General features: G+C 38.8%; 1 protein-coding gene and 1 long non-coding RNA gene across 2 annotated transcripts; one reads left to right on the forward strand and one right to left on the reverse strand.

The window, feature by feature from the left end:
* Nucleotides 1–60: 60 nt before the first annotated feature.
* On the forward strand, nucleotides 61–24,001 carry CUNH8orf37 (chromosome unknown C8orf37 homolog). The gene is made up of 6 exons (XM_040261038.1): nucleotides 61–309; nucleotides 4,939–5,026; nucleotides 7,216–7,280; nucleotides 7,809–7,874; nucleotides 15,542–15,637; nucleotides 21,556–24,001. The coding sequence occupies exons 1-6, from the start codon at nucleotides 155–157 to the stop codon at nucleotides 21,707–21,709; spliced, it is 624 nt and encodes a 207-aa protein (XP_040116972.1). The 5' UTR covers nucleotides 61–154; the 3' UTR covers nucleotides 21,710–24,001.
* LOC120878467 lies at nucleotides 20,466–23,010 on the reverse strand. The gene is made up of 2 exons (XR_005724552.1): nucleotides 21,665–23,010; nucleotides 20,466–21,339 (listed from the first exon to the last, which is right to left on the reverse strand). It is a non-coding gene; the product is annotated as an uncharacterized LOC120878467 (long non-coding RNA).
* Nucleotides 24,002–24,877: the final 876 nt, after the last annotated feature.

Consider the following 24,877-nt stretch of genomic DNA (forward strand, 5'->3'; position numbering starts at 1 on the left):
AGCAGCCAAGCCTCGCGAGGCTCGGAACGGGCGCGCGCATGCGCGGGGGCGACGAGGCGTGCGCCTCGGGAGGGGATGGGGGGGTGGTCCTCGCGTTGCCCCTGGAAACCACCGGGTGCCAGAGCGACCCGGGAGCAAGACGTGAGAATACAAGATGGCGGAGGACCTAGACGAGCTCTTGGATGAGGTGGAGTCCAAGTTTTGCCGACCAGACCCACTGAGACTGGGTACGGTCGAGCGGCCCAGAGGCGGAGGCGGCGGCTTCTTCGGCAACGACCAGAACCGAGCCGAGGCGAAAGAGAATCTCAGGTTAACAGGCGGGAGGGATGGGCTGTTGTGGTGAAGCCTGCTCCACGCCCTAAGGCCACCCCTCCGCCACCAGACCGAAAGAAACGTACCCCCACCCACTCACCCCCGCCCACGACCTCCAGCTCCTCTCCGCGTTCCGGCCCAGACCCTCAGTTCCTCACTGCCCGGGGCCGCACGTACTCCCGCGCCTCGTCCTCGAGGATCTTAGCATCTCTCTCCGAGGCCCGACTCCGCCCCCGAGCAGGCCCCGCCTCTGAGAGCCGGCGGCTTCCCCAGGTCTGTTCCACCCGGACACGTCCCCGGGGCTGCCAGTGGGGCAGAGAGGGTGCAGCTTAGGCCCGTGCTCTAGAACCCCGAGGGGGTCACGGTGACCCGGGCCTACGTCTGCGTGAGTGATTCTCGTCCCCTTTTCAGGTGCGGGGACCCCATTCCCCAAGCAGAACAATCCTTGGGCCAGTTGCTGGAGAAAACGTTTGCATTCTAGTCCATCATTTGTTGTTGTTTTTCCCTTTGAAGCTCAGAATTGAATGAGGTTGGATTTCAGATAAAAGGTTTAGTTACTGATCACACTCTATTAATCCCACCACGCATCCTTCTACCCAGGGCCCCAACTAAGGGTCCCAGAGGATCTCAGGCATCCAAATTGAAATTTGGGGAAATTTCTTAAAGTCTTGGTTTTTGATCCAGAAAGTATCTTTCATAATTGTCAGTCTTTTTTTTCCCTGTGTAATTATTAAATAGCAATGACTTTCTTCTTATCTCCACTTCCCCTCAATTCCATTTTTGCCAGAGTGAGTATAGGCCTTCAAAGTGATAACTTGAGAGGCTCTGCAATAACTCTTGCTTGAATCTCTTGGAAACTTGTGGAATTACACGGAGGCAGCTTTGGAGCAAACTAAGAGAGTCAGTCTTGTTCATTTATGGTTGCATCTGTGGATTTTGTTCTGTTTTTGTGTACCTGTGTGTGATTTCCCAGAGCCCAGCACCATTGCCTCCCAATTTACTAGATTTACCTCTAATGACATGTTTGTTTAAAAACTCACTGTCACAATAAAAACGTTCCAGAGTCTAAAGTTCAGAAACAGAAGTTCTAAAAATTAGTTGAGTGCTGGGCAGCATTCTAAGAAATAAATATTGAGCCAACTAAAATGACTGCTTTGAATGGGCTAAGGCTCACTTGACTGTATATGTAAATATCACTCTCATTAATTTGTATATTGTTATCTTGAAGGCTGGACATCCTTCTGTACTGATTTCCAGCAGATCTACCATTCCTGTCCTACAACAGTGTTACCTTGCAGTTTCTTTGTTCTTTTTATTCACTCCTTTGAGGGTGGAGAGAATTTATCAAAGAGCCTTCCAGAGCCTATTCATCTTAGGAGAACTAGCACAGAGGGATAGGATAACTTGGAGCTGGCTGCTGAAAATGGTAAGGATTAGTAAGATGGACAGATCCTTTCCAAGCACAAGTCCTTTTATGCCTCTCTCTCTCTGTAAAATCCATCCATAATCCTAGCACCCCATCCCACCATACTAAGTCAAATTCTTCAATAATACATTTACAGAAGCTGTAGCAAGCCAGTCCTACTGTTATTCACATGTTAAAACTTTTCACTTGGCAGTATATTTTTAAAGGTAAATTGCACAGAAAGCACCAACAAAGACCCTAAACTTAAACATAAATGCGGTATATAACGTCAAACATTAAATTTTGTCCTGAGCCAAAATTGATACCAGAAAGTTAGGAACCTACTTATATTATGAATTTATTAATAGGAGACTACCTGCCAATTGTATAGTGATTTACTTGTATCTCTTTTTCTTAAAAGAGTTAAAATACTGGAACTATGTCTTTAAAATGACAATTCTGCAACTAATACATGACTATGCCACATCTGGGTATCAGGAACAGCTGCTAATATTTACAGATAATATCATAATCTCCTGGATAATAGGTATAATGATAACCAACATTTATTGAATCCTTTCTGTATACTAAGAGCCTTATGTGTGTTATTTCATTTAATTTCCAAATCCTTATGAAGTGAATGCTATTATTACACTCATTTTACTGACCAAACAAAGACTTAGAAAAATAGTTACTTGCCCAAGTTCATATTTCCAAGTCTACCAGGACATTGTACACCTAGATATAAGCTTTTTTGTATACCTTTCACATTTAATTGTGGCTCAAGTGTTAAACCCCAATTGTCTGTATTATGTAGAATATGTATTTTATTTTTGACAGAAACTATATTTTAAATCAAGATTCAATATAAGAAGCAAAATCAGAGAGCCAATAGCTATTTATTAACCTTTGATGAAGATTATTGTATTGTAGCATCAAAAAACCAAACATTATACCATTCTTTAAAATGTATATTTCTCAGTGAAGTGATGGCATTTTTTTCCCCACATCTATAGGAAAACATAGGCAAGCATAGACATCGTAAAATTGTGTACTCTGATAGCAGACCAGAGTCTTAATGTAAGCTGGCAGTTCGAACCCCTAACAGTGCTGAGTAGACTGGTAACATTTGAATGCATCTGATTCTTGAAATTGTGAAACTGCAGGGAAGAGGGGAATCCAGAGAGAACACTCTGAAAACCAAAGGAGAGAATTTCTCAGAGAGAATTTTGCAACCTGCTGTCACGATAGAAATTGAAGGAACTGGTACCCAAGTGTCAGGTGCTTCTGAAAGATTAAAAAGGATTGTTACTGAGAAAGGCCATTGAATGTAATGATTTGGGCAGTAGAGACTTTGAGGGCAAAAAGGGAGCTTCATTGTAGTTGAGGGATATAGAGGCCAGAGACGGAATATTACACCTGGAAGAAGTTTTAAATAGTTGTCTAGATCTGCTTGTTACACACAAAATGTCTGAGGTTCTGTGTGCTTAGTCACTTAGTCACATCTGACTCTTTGAGACTCCATGGACTATAGGCCACCAGGCTCCTCTGTCCACAAAGATTCTCCAGGCAAGAATACTGGAATAGGTTGCCAAGCCCTCCTCCAGGGCATCTTCCCAACCCAGGGATGGAACCCAGGTCTCCCACATTGCAGGCAGATTCTTTTTACCATCTGAGCCGCCAGGGGAGCCCAAGAAACAAACCCTTTACCCTCTGAGCCACCAGGGAAGCCAAGAATAGTGGCATGGGTACCCATCCCTTCTCCAGGGGCAATTCCCAACCCAGGAATCGAACTGTGGTCTCCTGCATTGCAGGCAATTCAGAGAGATTAAATATTGGGTTGGCCAAAAAGTTCTTTTGGGTTTTTCCACAACAGCTTATGGAAATTTAATTTAAGCTTAAATTCCATAAGCTTAATTTAAGCTAGGTGGATAGTTCTCAACTGTTGATGACTTTACCACTCACGGGGCATTTGACAACAGCATTTTTTGATCGTCACAACTGGGGAAGGGTGTGCTACTGGCATCTAGTGGGTAGAAGTCAGGGATGCTGTAAAACATCCTACTGTGCACAAGCCTGCTGCTGTGACACACACATCAAAGAATGATCTGGTCCAAATGTCAGTATTTCTAAGGTGGAGAAGCCCTCAGCCAGGTCACCAGCTGATGCTAAATCCAGTATATTAATACTTGTAAGGAGGTAGAACAATGGATAAAAACTGCTCTTCAGTAGTGATAAGAGAGGGTGGCAGCTTCCAGAGGGTTTTTGGAGTGCTTCTGTGAAGAGGAAAGCATCCTTGGCAAGAAACCAGTATGGTGGGAAAGCATCCTTGGCAAGAAACCAGTATGGTGGTAGTTTAGTCACTAAGTCGTGTCCGACTCTGTGCAACCCCATAGACGGCAGCCCACCAGGCTCTCCATGCCTGAGATTCTCCAGGCAAGAACACCGGAGTGGGTTGCCATGTCCTTCTCCAATGCATGCATGCATGCTAAGTCGCTTTAGCTGTGGCCGACTCCCTGTGACCCCATGGACAGCAACCCACCAGGCTCCTCTGTCCACAGTATTCTCTAGGCAAGAATACCGGAGTGGGTTGACATTTCCTTCTCCAACATTTAGTAAATGTTAGCTGTTAAATAGAAGTCCCATGCAGTGACAGTTTGTCAGTAATCCTGGGATGGCTTTACCTGCAGAAGATAAAGAGGTAGTTGAGGTACTCCGTCAAGCAACTAACACTGTTCTGTGTGGGTTTGTAATTGATCGTTTGGTTATATAACCTTTGGCTCCTGTAGTAAAGAGACTATTATTTGACTTACAGTGGAACCCTTAGGGGAAAATTAGACATATGAAAATCATCTTTGTTTATAATTCTCAGGTTTTACTTATAATTGTACATATTTTTTATTCTTAAATAAGTGGTTGATGTAATTTGGAAAAGTACATACCTAACTTTCTCTTATATATCATATGGCTTTAAATGTTATATTTTAAGTATGTAAAAGTACACATGTGAATTTGTACTCAGTAAACTACATCTTTTTCTCAAGAAACTTGGGCTATGCCCATAGTACAAAAAAAATTACATCACATTTGTCCTTCTGTTATCAACTCTAACAATAGACTTTATTGAAACAAAACTCTTCGGATACTTGACTGACTTTATCTGCACTTAAGCTTCAAATGTTTTCTTGGGGTTTTTTTGTTGTTGTTGTTTGTTTTTTCAGATCAGCAGAAACATTTGAAAAAGAAGATGATCTTGACAGTCTTATTAATGAAATATTTGAAGAGCCCCACTTCGACAAAAAAGACTTTGTAAGTAAAATGTCGTAAAGGTAACAGCAATTCTTTCATTATCTCAAGACATGTTTAGAATAATCTGAAAGCTTATAGAATTTACAAGCTATAGAATTTACAAGTCCTGAATTATGAGAAGTAAAATTGTTTAAAGAAATTATTCCACTTAGATTTATATAGGAAAGAAGTATTAGAAACTGTGTGTGTTTTGCTGTTTATTTCTCATCAAGAATGATAAATTAGAAAAGCTGTTGAACAAAATGCAACTTACAGATGAAGTTGATTGCTTGTATTTATTTGTAGACTCTAAGAGCACTCCTCTACAGGATTAAAATCAGCTTGCATTATAGGAATGTGCTTAGCATCTCAGATGCTTTGCCATTGCTCTCATCCCTGAACTAATGTGTTAGTTGGTAATATTTTAATTTTTTAAATACTTGTGTATCTATGACAACTTTATAAAAGCTTGTAAAGTAATGTAACAGCCACCTGTATATTTACTACTCATACTGAACATACCCTAACATTTTGCCAGATTTACTCGTTTGTTTTTTTTGTTTGTTTTTTTTTTTTTTGGTCACACTGCGTGGCTTGCAGGACTTTAGTTCCTCCCCTGGGAATTGAACCCGGGCCAAAGTAATGAAAGTGCCACTGAACTACCAGAAGCTGTATATCTTTGGATCAAGGCATTTCAGAAAGAGAAGGAAATACTTTTCTAAAGAAGTATTAGAGAAGATAATTTGAAACAAAAATAGCTTTTATAATCATGAAGAAATACACTTTTATACATTTCTTCTGTGTGCTCCCTTTTTTTTGAGGGTGAGGAAACAGATTTTATTTACTTATTTGGCTGCACGTTGCAGCATGCAGAATCTTAGTTCCCTGACAAGGGGTTGAACCCATACCCCTTGCATTCAGAGCTTGGAGTCTTAACCACTGGACCACCAGGGAAGTCCTTGTATGTTCCCTTTTTGAAGTTAGTTATTACATTCAGTTTTGCAACCTGCAGGAGAGAAAGCAACCCAAGTAAACTTCTGGAGAAAAGCAGATTGATGTCAAACATTGACTGGATGAGAAGTGTGAATTGCCAGTCCATGCCCAGCTTGCCCTAAGAGGCCAGATCATGCTCCTGAGAACAATACTCCCTCCCCCATTGCTCACCCATTGTGCTGTGTTTTTCTTTCTTTTTTTTTTTTAGTTAAAGTATAGTTGACTTACAGTATTATGTTACTTGCCAGTTATTTTGTTCATTAACCATTTTCAGACTCACCCAAGAAAGCCCAGAAACAGCTGCAGATGTCCCAGTGTGCCAGCTTTGAGTCATAAACGTGAGCCAGGATGGCACATGGAGCATGCCTCCAAAGACAAAAAGAGACTCAGGCACATTAGTATTTTTCAGATATGCACCAAAAATGTTTCCAGTTCTGTTTATTTAACAAATAAAAGAGTTAAGAGAAAATAGTAAAACAAAGTATTTTGCCTCCATTAAATTTCCTCACCTACTAGGTAAAATGATGGTATGTCTCTGCATAGTTTAAACTGCCTTTTCTCCTTCTCATTTCCTCTCCTTGGCGGTGGTCCTAGTATGTGGTTGGCATATGTTGTTTGGTACCTTATACCAGTTAACACTTAATAAATGCTTGCTAATGATGATGTTATGTAACTATATAGGAACTACTGTATGGTTGTGACTAGGTAGCTCTACATTTTCATTGAATATCTAATGGTTGATACCATTCCGTTTGATCAAAACTAATATTCCTGAAGTTACCCAGGAGTTTGGTTAATTTATTTTTAGTTCAGGTGAGTACCATTCACAGCCTTTAAAATGAGTCTGAGGTTTTTTTCCTCAATTGCATTTTTCCAGGATGAAGTTTTAAATAGCAGACCCTTCATATTAAATCATTGAAGTCTAGTATTAACTGAAGAGTTATAAAGTGACTCTAAATCTTAGCTTGCTAATAATGGCAGTATGTCAATTTTCTAGACTAAATGTTAGCATAGTAATTTGTAAATTCCTCAGGGAGGTCTACTTCCCTTTTGCTTTTAAAAGGTTTTGATCATTGTTTTTATTTCTGAAACTTTAAAATCATAGGAAATTTTTATTTAAGCCATTTTTAAATACTTTTGTTATAACAAATATTAGTTTTCATGTTACAATTATCTAAGTTACCTGTGGTCTTTTATTATTTTGGTTTTTTAAACAGAAATTAAAATCTAAATCTTCAGGTAACACATCTGTCAGAGCTTCCATTCAAGGCCTTGGTAAAAGGTAAGTCGGGATTGCTTCAGTAAATTACACCCAATGCTAAGCATAGTCTAGTAGATTTTGTTACCATTTAACAACATTGAGCAACAAAGCACTGGTTAGTTTTCAGGGGAAAGACCAAACCGCAGCGTTTTTGGTGCTCTTATGGTCTGTGACTCCTTAGTGCAAAGGAACTTGAATGGGAGGTTATTGCTGTTGTAAATAATTTTCTACTGTGTAAAAAAAAAGTGTGAACAGTTTCTCAGAATTAATGTGCTGTTATACTCTTCAGTATTTACTTTGTCCCTTACATTATTTGGCAAACACATTTTCCTCTGACTCATTTTAACTCTTTGAGTGGTCCTGAATGTACAGGTTTTATCCAATAAAGCACTGACCCTGGAATGAATACCTATTCCTTATAATAGTTGACTTGCTCAGGAAAATATACAGTTTGATTTCAAGAATATAGAGTCAGTGAGGCCAAATTAACTTCTCATACCTCTTTTATGTTTTGGTTTTATTTTTCTCCTCTCTGTTGAATATGTCTAGCTGCAGCCCAGTGTACATTGGCGGAAGCACTGTTCCATGTGGGATTGGGACAAATACTTCACAGAGGTAAGATGTCAAAAATACATTACACATTAATTAGGTCTTTCCAAATTGATACCCTGTTGAAACATAGTTCTTATCATCTTGGCATGAGTCTGTTTCATCATAAGAGGTATGTTTTGGTAGCCAGTCTGAGGACACTTTCCTGAAATGCATATTATACTTAGATGATAGTTGTGAAAGCTGTGATGTTGGGTATGTGGTGTTCATTGTGTTGACACCTTCTCTGAGATCCACCTGAAGTGGCTGGGTCACTTCCGTCCCAGCTTGGTTTCCACAGGACACCGGGAGCTGAGCTTCTGCTTTGCCCTGTTTCCCTCCAGGCGCTGGAGGCCAGTGAGTAGACAGGGGAACGCAGCCATGCACTATATGGTGTGTTATGCACCCTGCCTGGGCCAAGCAGCCTGAGAAGCTGCGGGTCTGGAGTACCAAAGAGTTCTTAAGCATAGTCTCTTGATTTTACTTATTTCAAAAGCAGAAGCCCTCCTTTTGGCGTCTCTTCCCAGCCCACCTTTTACCCAGTGTCTCACTCAGGACCTCGTTCAGGGTGGTCTTACAGTCACGGTGCTGCCTGTCCCAAGCCCCCTCAGACTCCCAGGCTACTCCACTGTCATTTGTCATAAAGTGGGGAAACGGACTGATCTTTAGTGAATCTTTTTTTATTGAAGTATAGTCGTTTACAATGTTAATTTCTCCCGTCCAGCAAAGTGATTCAGTTGTACATATATATGCATTCTTTTTCATATTCGTTTCTATTACGGTTTATCACAGAATACTGAATATAGTTCCCTATGCTATACAGTAGGAGGACCTTGTTGTTTATCCATTTTATATATAATAGTTGGCATGTGCTAGTCCCAGACTCCCAAACCATCTCCCCCCACCCCTTCTCCCTGACACCCAAAGTCTGTTCTCTTGTCTGTGAGTCTATTTGTTACCTAGATAAGTTCATTTGTGTCATATTTTAGATTCCACATATAAGTGATATCATACGGTATTTGTTTTTCTGTTTCTAACTTATTTCATTTAGTATGATAATCCCTGGGCCCATCCATGTTACTGCAAATGGCCTTATTTCGTTCTTTATTATGGCTGAGTAGTATTCCATTGTGTATATGTGAGGTGAAGTGAAGTCACTCAGTCGTCTCCGACTGTTTGCAACCCTGTGGACTGTAGCCTACCAGGCTCCTCCATATGTGTTATTTTCCAGGCAAGAGTACTGGAGTGGGTTGCCATTTCCTTCTCCAGGGGATCTTCCTTACCCAGGGATCGAACCCGGGTCTCCCACGTTGTAGGCAGACGCTTTACCCTCCGAGCCGCCAGGGAAGTCCATTGTGTTGATGTACCACATCTTTATCCATTCATCTGTCAGTAGACACTTAGGTTGTTTCCATGTGTTGTTTATTATTAAATAGTTCATCTTATCATTTTACTGCCCTGATAAATTTGATTCTACTTTGACAGAAGCCTACTTAACTAAATTACTAGGTTTTGTCTAATTATTTCTAAAACACTTTTTCTGGTAATTTTTTAAGAAATGAAAGACTGTGCTATATGACTACACAGTCACACTTCAGGAGAGATAATCACTGTATTGAATAATAAAAGTGGGATCCAAAAAGACATTGTTGGAGGGTGCAGCTGGCCTAGACCTTGGAGGCCCAGAAAAAAGGGCTGTGGGACCAGAGGGAAATTTGGGATCTGAGGCAGCCTAGACCAGGAAGACCAGGCCGTGGACAGGCTGCAGCAGCCCACAGGAATGATGCCTGCTGCGAGGGCTGTAAGGAAGTGTTGATAGCACCTGACTCATCCTGCGTTGAGGACTGTCTGTACAAAGAACGAGAGACACAGACTGCCCTTAGAGAAGAATTCTGTCTAGTTGCTATCAGTCCCGACTTACCTGTGTCACCCAGTTGGACTTGTCTCAGCCATTGCCAGACCACTCTGCTTTGGATCCAGGCTTCTCTCAAGTCACCCGTGAACTATACAGCGAAGGTCTCCTAGTTACCATCCACTTCTGTCTCCTGTAGTCTCACCCACATAGAGCATTAAAGAAAAGATCCCTCACATACAGTCTTGAGCACCTCTCCCCTGTTCAGAAGGAAAATGAGAGCTGACATCTGTCTCATATTAACTCTAAACTCATTGTTTGCTTTACTAAATTGTTGTCCTTGTTCTTCCTCTTCTTTTTTCAGTTCTTTTACCTCCAGTTGAAGCTTAGGTCAGATACTCTACTTCCAGTAGAACACTTGTTATGCTTCTATTAATACTTTCCACTTAACATTTTTCTGCCTTTGAGTATTTTTACATTTATTCCCTGTCTAGAATGGAAAACACACTTACAACATACAATTTGCATGTATATGCACAGGTAAATGTTTATATTCCCAGATCTTCTTCACCCATCACAAAGATATTAATCATTGACCACCCTCTTCATGACACAGATCAGCACCCACAGAAAGATAAGCACGTACATATTCATGTGCATGTAAAACATTATATGTGTGAAGTACTTTATACTGTCCAGAGTACTTTTTTTGTATATGTGTATTGGTTCATCTGCTCACAGGAAAAAACCAAGATGCAGATAGAACAAGAATTTTTAACCCCATTTTATAAATGAGGAAGCACTGGTGTTATTTTCATTAAACATGTACTAATTCATCATGTTCTTGCTAAGTCCTAGATTTTAAGTGAATACCTTGTGGCAAACAAATAAATGGACACTTCCCTTCCCTCCATGAGCTTTTAGTCTAGATAAGGAAAGAGACTTTAATTCTACAAATAACTATTTAATTTCCACATAATATGTAATATAAAAGATAAGTGCAGAATACTATACACATAGATAATTGGCATTCTAACTAATCTGAAAGGTTAGGGAAGGATTTCCTAAGCCAGTAATATTTCATCAGACTGTGATGCAATAAGTAGGAGTTAAGCAGAGAGAGGGGACCATTGGCACCACCCTGTTAAACAAAGACACACCACATTAGATGGGCACACCATGCTAGGTCATCCTGAGCTTGAGAAGCCAGAGGTTCTGGAGGAAGGGAGCAGCCAGGTGAGCTGGAGTGTGGTGAGTGGGGGAAAGGGTGGCTCCGGAAGGAGCTGGAGAGGTAGTCAAGGGGTGTTTGGTTTGGGGCCCTGAGGAGGATTTTAGAAACATAAGTCCTAGGGCAGTGGAAGCCATTGGGTTGTTAGGTTTGTTTTTTTGTTTTATTTTAAGCAAATAAAGGTGACATAATCATATTTGCGTTTCTAAAGAAATTTTGGTTCTAGAGTAGAAAACGGATTGGAACTTGGAAGGACAAGACAGGAGGGAACACTGGAAGACCAGTCAACAAGCAGTAGTTAGCAGTGGTCCAGGAAGGAGACAGTGATGGCCGCGGTGACCTAAGTGCTGGCAGTGGCTGTAGGGAAAGGGCTCTCACTTGAGATACTTAAAGTACATAAATGACAGAATTCAGTGATTAAATGGCTATTGGAGGTCAGAGAGAAAGTTGTCAAAAATGACTCCCAAGTGCTGTTCCTTGCCCAAGGCAAGGACTCAACTGTGTAACTTGATTCCTAGTCCATTATGCTTTCTAGTATACCAGTTAATTATATAATGTATGCAAGAAAGGAAGCTCTTCTGCTACTGTAACTGTTATTTTCCAACTGCCCAAACAGCAGGACTCCCCAGTACATGGTGTAGATCTGACTGAGAACCACAGAGTCTGTGCAGAAGACGGCATTGGGCTGTGTTATGGACATTTCCACCGCTAACATCTTTTTACTTACTAGCCAGATAAAAGGACAAAGCCATTGGTAACACCTTCATGTTTGTATTTTCTTACATTTTAGAGGAAAGACCTGACAGGTATCTTTAATTGGAACCATGAGTTTGTGTTAGATATTCTTTTTATATAGTTAGGAAAGAAAAATATATTTAAGCTCTGAAAATAAGCACTGATGTACATGCTGAGGGTATAAAGGAAGGTCTGCTCTACCTGTTAGATCTGTTTGATTTTGGATAAAGCTCAAGTTTGAGAGTAATCCTGAATGATTTTAGAGTGTAAAGATTTGAGTCTTTTACCCAGCTGGTGGAAAGGAGGAAGAGTAATAGCAAAGCGTGGTGGCATTGATAAGGTATAGATAAAACCAAAGCGTTATTTTCAAGCCAAACTGAATTTTACCCTGCTCATTTTTTAAACTACTTGCAAGCCTGAAGTATTCCATAGACTGGTACTAATTATGATCTAATAGAGTGAATCGTAGCAGCAGAATGATTTCTTAGCTGCAAGTTAGTTTTATGTTTCTCAGAGGACAGTGTTTGTAGGAAAATGTGGTAGTGTGAATAGATTTGAATAAACTACTAAATTTTAAATTAAAAAGCTGTATTTAACATTATGGTTGAAATTTTACACATACAAAATGTCAGGAAATTCTAAATTATAGTTCCCACAACAGCAGTAATTCAGCCAAATTGCACATATGTATTAAGGCATTAAAGTTAACACTCTGTGCAGTCATGTAATAAACTACATATGCATAAGAAAGCCAGTTATAGCAGCTTTGGGAACCATCATTTTGCATTTTCCTGACCTGTCCATTCAAAGTCCAAGTTCAGATGTGTACAAATATAAGTGTGTTGAATTTCCATATGTACAAATTCAATTTCATAGGTTTCTAACAGTTCAAAAGAAAATATGGAATTGTTTTTCAAGCTTGTATAGATTTTAAATGTTTAGTTATTGTTATAATTAATATTTTTAGAAATATAAAGCATTATCAAACTTTCAGGCTAAAATATATTTGCAATTTTGAAGTTGACACATCTGAATTTTAGAGGGAAATAAATGAAAAAATATAATGATGGACTTTATTTTTTAATTGCAGAAGTATTATATGTTTATTGAAAAAAATAAAAACAAAGTCAAAGTGTATAAGGAGAAAGATAACAATCTCCTTCCAAACCTAGACAGGATATTAAAAAGAGACATCCCTTTGCCAACAGAAGTTCATATAATCAAAGCTATGGTTTTTCCAGTAGTCACGTACAGATGTGAAAATTGAACCATAAAGAAGGCTGAGTGCCAAAAAATTGATGCTTTCCAACTGTAGTGCTAGAGAAGACTCTTGAGAGTCCCTTGGACAGCAAGGAGATCAAACCAGTCAATCCTAAAGGAAATCAACCCTAACTATTCATTGGAAGGACTGATTCTGAAACTGAAGCTTAAATACGTTGGCCACCTGATACAAAGAGCCGACTCATTAGAAAAGACCCTGATGCTGGGAAAGATTGAAGGCAGGAGGAGGCAACAGAGGACGAGATGGTTGGATGGCATCACTGACTCAATGGACGTGAGTTTGAACAAAGTCTTGGAGATGGTGAAGGACAGGGGGACCTGGCATGCTGCAATCCATGGGGTCACAAAGAGTCAGACAGGACTGAGTGACTGAACAACAGCAAAATGTTTTTATAAACTTACAAACACCTGTGTAGGAAAATCTGGGCAGTAGTTTTTACAAAAACAGCATCATGCTATATATGTTATTGTGCACCTAGGTTTGTGCACCTTTAGGTCAATAAGTAAATGTAATTATCTATCTCCCTTTATCAACTACCTGATATTCCATAGTATAAATGTTATTCAATCTTTTCCCTCTTGGATAGCTATACAGGTGATATCCTATTTTTCTGCCATCTCAGCAATACTGCAGTAGAAATTCTTGAGATATATGCCTATATTCTGGTACTTTTATTTGTAGATTCCCCAAAACGGGATTGCTGGCACAACAGCTAGGTATAATTTTAATTTTAAAATTAAAATTATAATTTGTAAAATTAAAATTATAATTTTAAGTTTAACATTATACTAAGATTTTCCCCAAAAGGTTATAAGTTTACATACCCACCAGAAATGTCTGAGAGTGCTAATTTTTGCTAACATAATTGGTTTAAATATATATTCCATAGTTGCTTTAAATTTTAATTCTTTATATAGTGTTTTAACTTTAACAAATGCTGTGTGCCAACCACTGTTATAAGCATTATCAGTATTAGCTTATACTTACTAGTTAGCTCCTCCTAATTGTGAGCATGTAAGTATTATCACCATTTAAGAGATAAGGAAACTGAGTCACAGAGGAATTAAGTTACTTGACTATAATTACACAGCTGGGGAATCAGCATTTGAACCTAGGCAATCCTGTCTACACTCTTAACCACTCATCTATGCTACCTATATTAGTGAGAGTATATTTTAGGTTTTTTTCATTTTTGTCGTTTGTAAGCACTGTTTGTCAGTATAAGTATTTGATTATGTGTGAAGGATGTTTTCTTTCACTCTGTTACTGGTCTTTTCACTTTGTTTTGGTATCTTAGAAAACCCTTATTTCCTTATAATTTTTAGATCAAATGTATATTGATTCTAGTTTTAAAATACTTCAAACAATGGAGATTTCTTTAAAGTAAATCACAGTTACTATACAAGTCAAATTGTTTGCAGCAGCAATTAATAATTCTCACTGTATGTTATCGTTTTACTCCTGATGTTACCGTATAGTACATGAATTTTGAGATTTGCGTGGCATTTCAGTTCCTCAGGTTGTCACCGACTACCTGTTATGTGCTAAGTATCGTTTTAGCAGTTCTGTCCTCTTTCATCAGCAGCATTTGGCCCTTTACTGCATCTCTGCCATCAACATACAAGCCTGCTCTTTTCCCATCTTTTTTAAATATAACCATTTCTTAGTCCCACTTTCTTTACAACTACCACTTCATCTAAAGAAACTGTTATATAGACATACCTCCCCAGTGAAACCTATGCAGACTACTGTATTTAAAATTACAGTATAGTTCCTCCCAGTGCTTCCAGTTTTATTGACTCGACTCTACTTCTTATTTTATTTAAAGCATTTTTACCATCTAACATAGTATATAATTTAGTTATTGTAAGTATTGTTTATTCTCAAATTAGAATCTCACCGGCACATAGTAGGCTTTCAGTAAATATTTTTTAAGTGAGTGAATGAATACGTTAATACAAAGTAGTGGGAAAACAGAAGCAAATAAGATATTGTCCCAGCACTTACAGGAGAGACAGATTCATTTCAATACAGTGTGGCAATTGTATGGTAAAGGTATCCTGAAATTTTCATTAGGAAGGGAAACACTTAAAAAGTTAAATTAAGTGAAGATCTACTTAGGTGCAATTTAAAAACTAAAAGATCTACACATCAGTTTTTTTCTTTAAATCTGTAAATATATATGTGTACATATATATATCAGTATGTAAGATTTAGTAAAATATGTAGGTTTATGCAGAAATTTAACCTAAAAATTCAAATAGGTAATCCTATTTGAATCCTAGTCCGTTAGTATAAAAATTTATAATCAGATTCATCTTTGTGTTTCTGTTTACTCATAATCTGTAATGTATGGTATAGTCTATGAATAAGTGCAGCAGATTTTCACATTTTTTAAATATTTTATTTATTTGGCTGCATCAGGTCTTAGCTGCAGCATGTGGGATCTAGTTCCCTGACCAGAGATGGAACCTGGGCCCCCTGTATTGGGAGCATGGAGTCTTAACCACTGGACCACCAGGGAGGTCCCAGATTTAAACTCTTCAAATTTAAACTTACCAATCATTTCTAATGTACAGTGCTTTTTCTCTGAACAGAGCATGTGACCGTCTGCGTTGTACAGCCTGTGATTTCTGGGTAGAAAGCTACAATGACTATAGGTGGGACAAATCATGTGATTACCTGTTTTTCAGGTATGTTTCTAAAAACTTCACTCTGTGAAAAATGTACTTAATGCAACTTTATATTTCTTATTGTGCTATGATGCCTCTTGGTGGCCTTGGCCAGACTGTGTGACCTGCACTCTTTGATATTTCTCACATCATCTCCTTTCCACCTGTGCTATCAGCCTAATTAAGGACATGTTAGTTCTGTACAGGAGTTCAGAAGTAGCCTTCTCACTATTTTTCCTGAGCATAGTCTCTTTTTCCAGACCACCCTTCACTTGCCGAGAATTAAAGCATAACTCTTGAGTATGCCATTCCCTTGCCCCAAACCCCTCTGCTTACAGAATAGTGTCCAAATTCCTTACCATGGCATATGAGACCCTCCACGAGTCAGTCCCCATCTGTCTATCACCCAGCTTTGTTTGTCTTTCCACCATATAGTCTTCACCTTTACAAGATTATAGCTACGTCAGAGCACTCAGTGCTCCCATTCCCTATGACTTGGTGTAAACTCTCCGCCTCTTGGGGTACCTTCCCACCATTTTATCTACCTAAACCCTACATGTCCCTAGGTACAATTCATTGCTCATTTTCCACGATTCCCTTACCACTCTCTCAGCTTGGATTAAACTCATCCTTTTTCATGTGTCCACAGCACTTTGTACCTGTTACAGTACTTAACTGTAATAAAAGGTTAAAAAGCTCTTAGGTTTGTATATGTCTGCCTCCCTCCTTATGGTTGAGATAATGTCTTACTCATGTTTTTGTAATACTGAATGCCTAATATTTTTTTTTTGGCTGTACCTTGTGACATGTGGGATCTAGTTCCCTGACCAGGGATCAAACCCGAGCCCCCTGCATTAGGAGCTCAGAGTCTTAACCACAGAACCACCAGGGAAGTCCCATGAATGCCTAATACTTTTAAGTTATAAAAATATATTTGAAAAAAAAAATATATATATATATATATATTTTTAAGCTATACCTTCACGTTTTCAAATAAAAATTAAGGGCTAAAAATTGGTAAAGTACATATATCATGCATTTTGGGGCCCCAAACCTATGCCTAAACAAAGACTATATTCTCAGATACAAGTAATCAGAATTATTACAGCACTCTTCTGTAGCATAGAAACGGGTGCATGGCTTTCTTCACACCTTTCTGGTAGCTGTTCTCATGTAAATCTATAGGAGTCTCCTCTAGTGTTAATGTAAGAGTTTTTAAACTTTTCACATCAAGAAATGTTCTGAAAATCTTGTGAAAACTTTGAATCCTCTCCATATATGCAAAGAAAAACTCAAATATGTAAATACATAGAAAAATTACAATTTGAGAAATTTCATGGTCCCCAACCCCAAAAAAAGCCTAGTGTAATCCCCAAATCCAGGTCAGGAGCCCTTATTCCTGACCTGGATTTGTGTTAGTCCACTTTTTAATCCCATTGTTGGAAAAGTTAGCTTTTAATTTCAGACTCATTTCATCTTTTCTGACTTATCTAAGCCCTCTGCTCTATGCTTTCTTCTAGTTGATGCAATGCATGGGGAATAGTTCACATATTTCGCTAAGATGAACCATCAATTTTTATAAAACTAGTATAATAGAAATGCGTATACCATCAAAACGTCAGTGAGCATGGGCATAAAGGAAGCTTTTTGGTGATTTAGTTGTCCTTGAGGAACTTAGAGTGTCTCTGAGTTATCAAGAGCAATCGCAGTTGGTTTACTGTAGATCTGGTTGTTGCTGTTGTGCTTACTTGCTCAGTCATGTCCTACTCTTTGTGACCCCATAGACTGTAGCCCGCCAAGCTCCTCTGTCCACGGAATTTTCCAGGCAAGAATGCTGCTGCAAGTTGCTATTCCTTACTCCAGGAGATCATCCCAAGCCAGGAATCGGACCCACATTTCTTGCATCTCCTGCATCGACAGGCAGGTTCTTTGCCACGAGCACCACCTAGGAAGCCCATAGCTATGAGCAACCTGGTTTTTAAAAACTACAGACTTCTAGATAGAGCTAGAAGATTCATTACACTATTAAAAATAGATGATGTTTATTGTGATTTATTTTTACACAGCATACTGAATACAGTGTTTAAAATAAGAATGATGAGTAGTTATTGAAATCAGTAGAAGATACCATCTCAGGCCTCAGGATGCTTGGGAATATGTTTGGGAGGTAAGAGAATGGAACAAATAAAGGAGAGGCTGTGAATCCCCATCAGGATATAGATCATCGATATATTTTGTAGAGCTTACTAGCATTTCTTTTTATCAGGCTTTCTTTAGGACCTAGTCTGTAGCGTTGTTAAATACCAGGCTCACAAGATGAATAGGACACAGTGCCTGCTCTCAAGCAATGCTTAGTTTTGAGAAAGAGAGACACTGTTACAACATCACATGATAAATGTGAAAGAGGAGTTTCACAGGGCAAGGTGGATACATTCCACCCTGAGGTATCAGAAAAGGCCTCAGAGCCTTGAAGGATAACCAGGAGTTTGCCTGGCAAGCCGGATGGACACTGGTGTTCTTTTAGAGGATATTTTTAAAGACACAGGTGAAACCGCATGGTGTGTCTGGCAACTTCCAAGCAGTTTGGACTGTGTGGAGTTTTGGATATAAGAGCGGAACTTGGCAAGAGGTGAAGTAGGAGCAAGAGATCAAAAAGAGCAGAGGCATAGAAGAAGTGCTGAGGAATTTGGACTTAATTTTTTTAGGCAGTGGATAACCACTGAAGATTTTTAATCAGGGAAGAGATCTGAATATTTGAATTTATAAAAGATTGCTCACTATTTATGGGAACCAGACCAGTTTAGAATCACAGGAATTAGTGATTCCTGAGATCATGGCATCTGGTCCCATCACTTCATGAGAAATACATGGGGAAACAGTGGAAACAGTGTCAGACTTTATTTTTTTAGGCTCCAGAATCACTGCAGATGGTGATTGCAGCCATAAAATTAAAAGACACTTACTCCTTGGAAGGAAAGTTATGACCAACCTAGATAGCATATTCAAAAGCAGAGACATTACTTTGCCAACAAAGGTCCATCTGGTCAAGGCTATGGTTTTTCCTGTGGTCATGTATGGATGTGAGAGTTGGACTGTGAAGAAAGCTGAGCGCCGAAGAATTGATGCTTTTGAACTGTGGTGTTGGAGAAGACTCTTGAGAGTCCCTTGGACTGCAAGATCCAACCAGTCCATTCTGAAGGAGATCAACCCTGGGATTTCTTTGGAAGGAATGATGCTAAAGCTGAAACTCCAATACTTTGGCCACCTCATGTGAAGAGTTGACTCATTGGAAAATACCCAGATGCTGGGAGGGATTAGGGGCAGGGGTAAAAGGAGACGACAGAGGCTGAGATGGCTGGATGGCATCACCGACTCGATGGACATGAGTTTGGGTGAACTCCGGGAGTTGGTGATGGACAGGGAGGCCTGGCGTGCTGCAATTCTCATGGGGTTGCAAAGAGTCAGACACAGCTGAGCAACTGAACTGAACTGATTGCAGATATTGTGGTAATCCAGTGGGAAGGAAATGAGGATCTGAGTTAGACTAGAGATGGATTCGAGTGCTATTTTAGAGGTAATCCTGACTGGAAGATGAGAGACAAATGTCACCCAGGATGGGTCCTAGATTTCTGTCTTGGTTTACTAACGTGGGCCATGATACAGTCCATTGATAGAATTTAAGAACAGTTTTGAAGGAGTCTATACGTTCATTATGGGAGCTGATGAACCTGTGGCTTAGAAGCTTAGATAAGAAATGTCTGTACAGTGGTAGTCAGAACCATGAGACTGGAAGATGTTACCCAGAAAGGTGACTTGGAAACCTGTCACTGAATGCAGAGTTAAAGGCTCATTTAGTTAAGATAGGAGATGCTTTGATGTTTATATTCCAGAGGGGAGGGAAGACATTGGAAGGGGAGGTTATGTGAGAAGCAAGGTCCTAGAGGCTTTGGTGCAGAGTGCTGATGGAAGTGAGCTGTGGGTAGGAAGAGGCCTCCTCTGTGCCTGGGTAGAAGGTGGTCATATGCTGATGTGTTCGGGGGGAAAGCTAGGAAACGGAAGCCTTTTCACATCTCATTGCCTGGTTTTATGAATGAAGATGTGATCTGCTTGAAAGAGAAGTAGAGGGGAGATAAAACACTTGAGGAGGATGGGAAATGATCACTGGGGAAACCAGAAGTAGGTGATGACCGAAGGCAATGTAAAAGTTCTAAGAGTATCCCTGAATGCCCAGCAGGACATTGGGAGCCATTCGTTTTTAGTGGTACCAATCCGCATGTTGGTTATACGGTAAAAACCATTTTAGTTGTTTCATTGTCCTTATCTTACAAGTGAGGACAGTAAGTGTGGCCTAGCTTTGACAAGTTCTAGAACTTTCTAAAATAACTGTAAGCTATACTTGACCATCCTGCTGTAATAGCTAAATAGTGAAAGTGAAGTCACTCAGTCGTGTCCGACTCTTTGCAACCCCATGGACTGTAGCCTATCAGGCTCCTCCGTCCGTGGGATTTTCCAGGCAAGAGTGCTGGAGTGGATCGCCATTTCCTTCTCCAGGTATCTTCCCAACCCAGGAATCAAACCCGCATTGCAGGCAGACACTTTACCGTGTGAGCCACCAATAGCTAAATAAAATGCTCTTATTTTTCTGTTAAATTGTATTTCCTTTATGGAAAATAATGATATTTTCTTTCGAAGCTTTTAAAATAATGCACTACTTGAAATGTATTAATTAATTAGTTCCTTGGCCTTTGTGATTTCTGTTCCTGAAGTCTGTAAGGATTCAGTCCAATCAAGTGTCAGATGTTAAGTTTGTCAAAATATATTACAGATTGAATAAAGGACACTTATTCACGTAGCCATTTAGTTTTAATCAAACATATTTAGTTTTATTCGGCTGTTCTCTTTCCCATAAAACTTATTCCTTCCTTCCCCTGTCTCACTGTAACCTTAGCTGAGTCATTGAGCTGGTCAAAGTCTCAGTTTCCTGAAGTCAGGCCCTTGGCCTTGGAAAGCCTCTCAGGTTTTTGTTGGTGTCAAACTTGTCCCTGAATTTTGTGCGGTGCTGTGTGTGGTGCCCACTGGCCGCCAGAGGGCACTTCGTACCCTGCTTTCCGTTGCAGACATCAAATAACGGCACTTTTTTTTTTTTAATTTGTACTGTATTTCATTTTTACTGTGTATTTTTTCAGCATTCCACTTGGAATTTTTTCATCTTCTTTTGCCATGGAATAGTTACATAAATTCAGTACATGAACTGTGACAATCATAGTTGATTTTCTGTTAATTTCTATGAATTAACTTCTGTAGTCTTTTTTATAATAGCACCAAGTCAGATGGTTATCATTTTTCATGAGTTCTGCCCATTGACTCAATTATGTTAAAATTATTGACATTTATTTCAGGATAGGCTTTCTTTTTTTCCTGATACTATAAGTGAATAAGAACAAATTGACACAAATGCGATACAATATGAATTCAACACGTAGAAATAACAAGCACTTTTTCTCTATTAATGAAAAATTTCTGTAGTTAACATATCAGAAGCCTGTTAACTTTATGCCTCTTACATGCCCTCCATGTGCAAGCTTTTCAAATATGGTACGAGTGAGTGTTTGAGGTTGGAAATGAACCACCGTCTTTTCCACTCTGTTCTTACTTCATGTTGCCTCTGATGGGACAAATCAGTGATTCTTCAGCTCTTTACTTCACTCTGTTCTACAGCAGCCCTAGTAAACAGACGTAGAGGATTACCATTTAAAATATTGAAACCCTCAGAAAGAGAACACCAAAGCGCTTCTTCTGTTTTGCATGGGAGAACACCGAGTAGTTTAGTGTTTGGCTGTAAAGATTGGAAAATAAAGCAATGAGGATTTCTTTTTTTTTTTAAGTCATTAAGCACTGAACAGAGCTATTATACTAAAACCTTCTTGTTTTACCAACAGGAACAATATGCCAGAATTCCACAAATTAAAAACAAAGCTGGTAAAGAAGAAAGGAACACGAGCATACGCCTGCCAGTGCAGCTGGAGAGCTGTTGAAGAACTGACTGACCTTCAGACTGACCATCAGCTTCGCTGGGTTTGTGGCAAACACTAAGGATCCAGACTTCCTACATTCAGACAGCTGCATCCACGAGCACAGTCTCTATTCATTGCCACAGTGTTTAGGTAAAGGTACATAATATCGTGCCCTTTGGAAAAGACAAAATTTCATTTAATGGCTGTACAAATTTTCAAGGACTAAATGGACTTGGGAAGATAATGTGCTTTAACATTTTGGAATTACTCCTTTTTGATATATGAGGATTTCACTTAGTAAAGTAACAGGTTATCCAAATACTTCTTTGCTAGGTTGTCTCCTGGAGTTTCATACAGATATAGAGCCATTCACTAATAATTGCCGTACTCCTGACTACTAATACACTTAGCATGAGTATTCCTCTTTATAGCAGTTAAAGGGGATAAAGCTGGCCCTGCAGAGAGGTCACTGAGGGGGGTACATGTCACCTGCTCCGGTCAGATCTGCTGTTAGCAAAAATCATAATTTAGACACATCAGAATCCATATAGTCAGTGACTGAGGAAAGGGTTTTCAAGAGTGTGGGTGAATTGTAGGTGAAAACACTGCCTGTATCTGATCTTACTTCACAAATTCAAAGTAATTCTATGCACAATAGTAAGTATATATTACCAGTTTTAACTTATTTCTCCTCCTTTTGTTCATTTAGATATCAAAAGGTATCTAGTTTTGTATTTTAGCAAATATTCATTTCTATATTAAAAAGGTTTTTTTGATGCACCTAAAACTAGAAGGAAAAATCCTGATACAGATCATTGCTGGATTTTCCAAGTACCTTCTTGCCTTTAATGCCATAAAACTCCATTAAGTAAAGAGAACAGCAAGTAAGATATTTTCTTAGGCAGCCTATTGATTTTTCTGGTAGGATCAGGTTGACGTGCTGTTCATTAGATAACTACATGAAAAGAGAAATAAAGCATAGCTGAACCAGCAGGTAACCTGTTGGGCTCCTTAATATGACTAAGACTTGAGGAATCCTACAAAGCAGCGCATTTGGAAAAGCGGTTACCTCAAAATTACCATCTCCCAGCCTCATCAGGAGATTCCAGTTTGCCAGACGCTCTTCACCGCATGTGTCTATTACGCAGTTCAGATATGTGACACAAGGCTTCCTTAAAGGGAGTAACCAAACACAGTTATGATCTGTTTAGTCTTATACTGAATCTGTTCCAGCCATTTTACTCAAGCAAAGAAAGATCTGGTCATTCAAATCCTTCTCCTAACCGTGACACTTTTGCATATGTGTATAACTTGCTCTAGTAAGTAAGTCTAGTATTCTAACAGGATACATCTCACTGGTAGATGCTCACATTTTTATATTAAGGATATGTTTACAGATCTTATCTTTCAATAAAAGTGTTTTATCCCCTAAAATTTTATCAAAAACATAGGAGGATCTGGGTTGAATTGCCTATTGCAAAAAATAGCAGAGCAGCAAGATTCACACATTCAGGACCTCATGGAATTTGGCACATTTAGTCATAATGGTGATTTTTTTTTTTTTTTTCAATTTAAAAGAGCAAATTTGCTAAATTATGGATTTGAATTTTTTGCTTTTATTATTTCATTATAACTATTCTGTAACTTAGATATATTGCCCATGTGTAGCAGTCCATAACATAATAGTTATAATAATTAATTCCCCAATGTCAGAAATGTGTAAATGAGTTCATATTTTTGTTGGCAATTTACTTTATAAGCTTTTTAATATTGTATAATTTTTAATCTAAAATGTAGAAAGTATATGTTTACATACAAATGAGTAGACTAGTACCAGATGTAACTTATTAGCCAAAACGCAGCTACTTTACTGTCAATGTAGAAGAAGAGTGTAGCTTGTAATCAATTTTAATTTTTAAATGCAAAGTCTATAAAGCTTTCAAGATGTTTTGCCCATTTGTTTTCAATATTTATAATAATTTTCTACTACCTTCAAGTATCTTATTTTTTTAATTAAAGTTTTGTTGAAACACAGTATGTAACAAACCCACTTGTTTGTCTAGTTGTAGAGCCCTAGTGCTGGCTCGGTAGTTGTGGTGCACAGGCTTAGTTGCTTGGCAACATGGAGGTTCTTAGTTTCTGGATCAGAGATCAAGCCTGAGTCCCCTGTGTTACATGAATTCTTAACTGCTGGACCACCAAGAAGGTCCCAGAAAGTGTCTGTTTTTTAATCAAGCCAGGTAGCTACTTTGTTTGAACTCTGTTGTACTCTCATACCTTTATCTTGCCCAGAAGTAAATAAATAATAAATAGCCTTACTCTGTATTTAGGTGTATTTTTTTTGTTTTATAATAAAATATTCATATGGGGATTAATGTGGTATAATTTTGATAATTTCCTTTAAAATGTCAACAAAGTTTTGCGCCATCCCGTTGAACAGAGAATGTATTTATTTGCATTGAGGAAGAGAAGCATGCCATAAGTTTCAGTGCCTGTGTAAGCATGTATGTGTACGTGCACATGTAAGAAAGTGTGGCAGCTAAAGGAACAGGTCTGCGTGTAGGAAGGAGCCTGTTGATACAGTGGTTGGTGTCCATCCAGACCCATATGATGATGTCTGTACACTTAACACCTTTCTTTTCTTGGCCCAAAGAAATGCATCAAACTGATTTTTAATGGTTTTCTCTCCTTTTCTTATTCACCTGATATTTTTTAATGCAGGAGGGAAGGGTCTTATATCTAATAAGTATTGTAATGAAGCTTAATAGTAACTCAAATGCTGATTTTTTTTTTCCAGATGTTAGGTTTTTAACGAAATCTCTATCAGCCACCATACTAGCTTTATGTATTGTTTAAGGTAATTCTGAAAGGAATGAAAAATTTCAAAATATACAATCTCTTTTCAAGTTTTACATTATATCACATTTATTTGGGTTTGTGACACCAAATGTACCCGATTTCAAAGTATGGCATGGAATATATAGGTATGGTTGATAATTAAATTTGTTTTCAGACTTTCCCCCAAATGAGTGACAATATGAAGTGTTACAAAATCAGAGTTGGAAGTCATGTCCCTTTGAAAGCTACTTAACCTTGGGGCTTTATTTGCCTCATCTTTGTGCATGATGGTATCCCTTTTGGAAGCTTGTTGTGAAGATTAAATTATATACTATGTGAAAATGATATGACATAGTATAGCATTTAGTTCAGAATAAGTGCTTAATAAATGCTCTCACTCTTCTTCCTT

Source organism: Oryx dammah, unplaced genomic scaffold (assembly GCF_014754425.2).
Source record: "Oryx dammah isolate SB20612 unplaced genomic scaffold, SCBI_Odam_1.1 HiC_scaffold_19, whole genome shotgun sequence".
In the NCBI taxonomy this organism is placed as follows: domain Eukaryota; kingdom Metazoa; phylum Chordata; class Mammalia; order Artiodactyla; family Bovidae; genus Oryx; species Oryx dammah.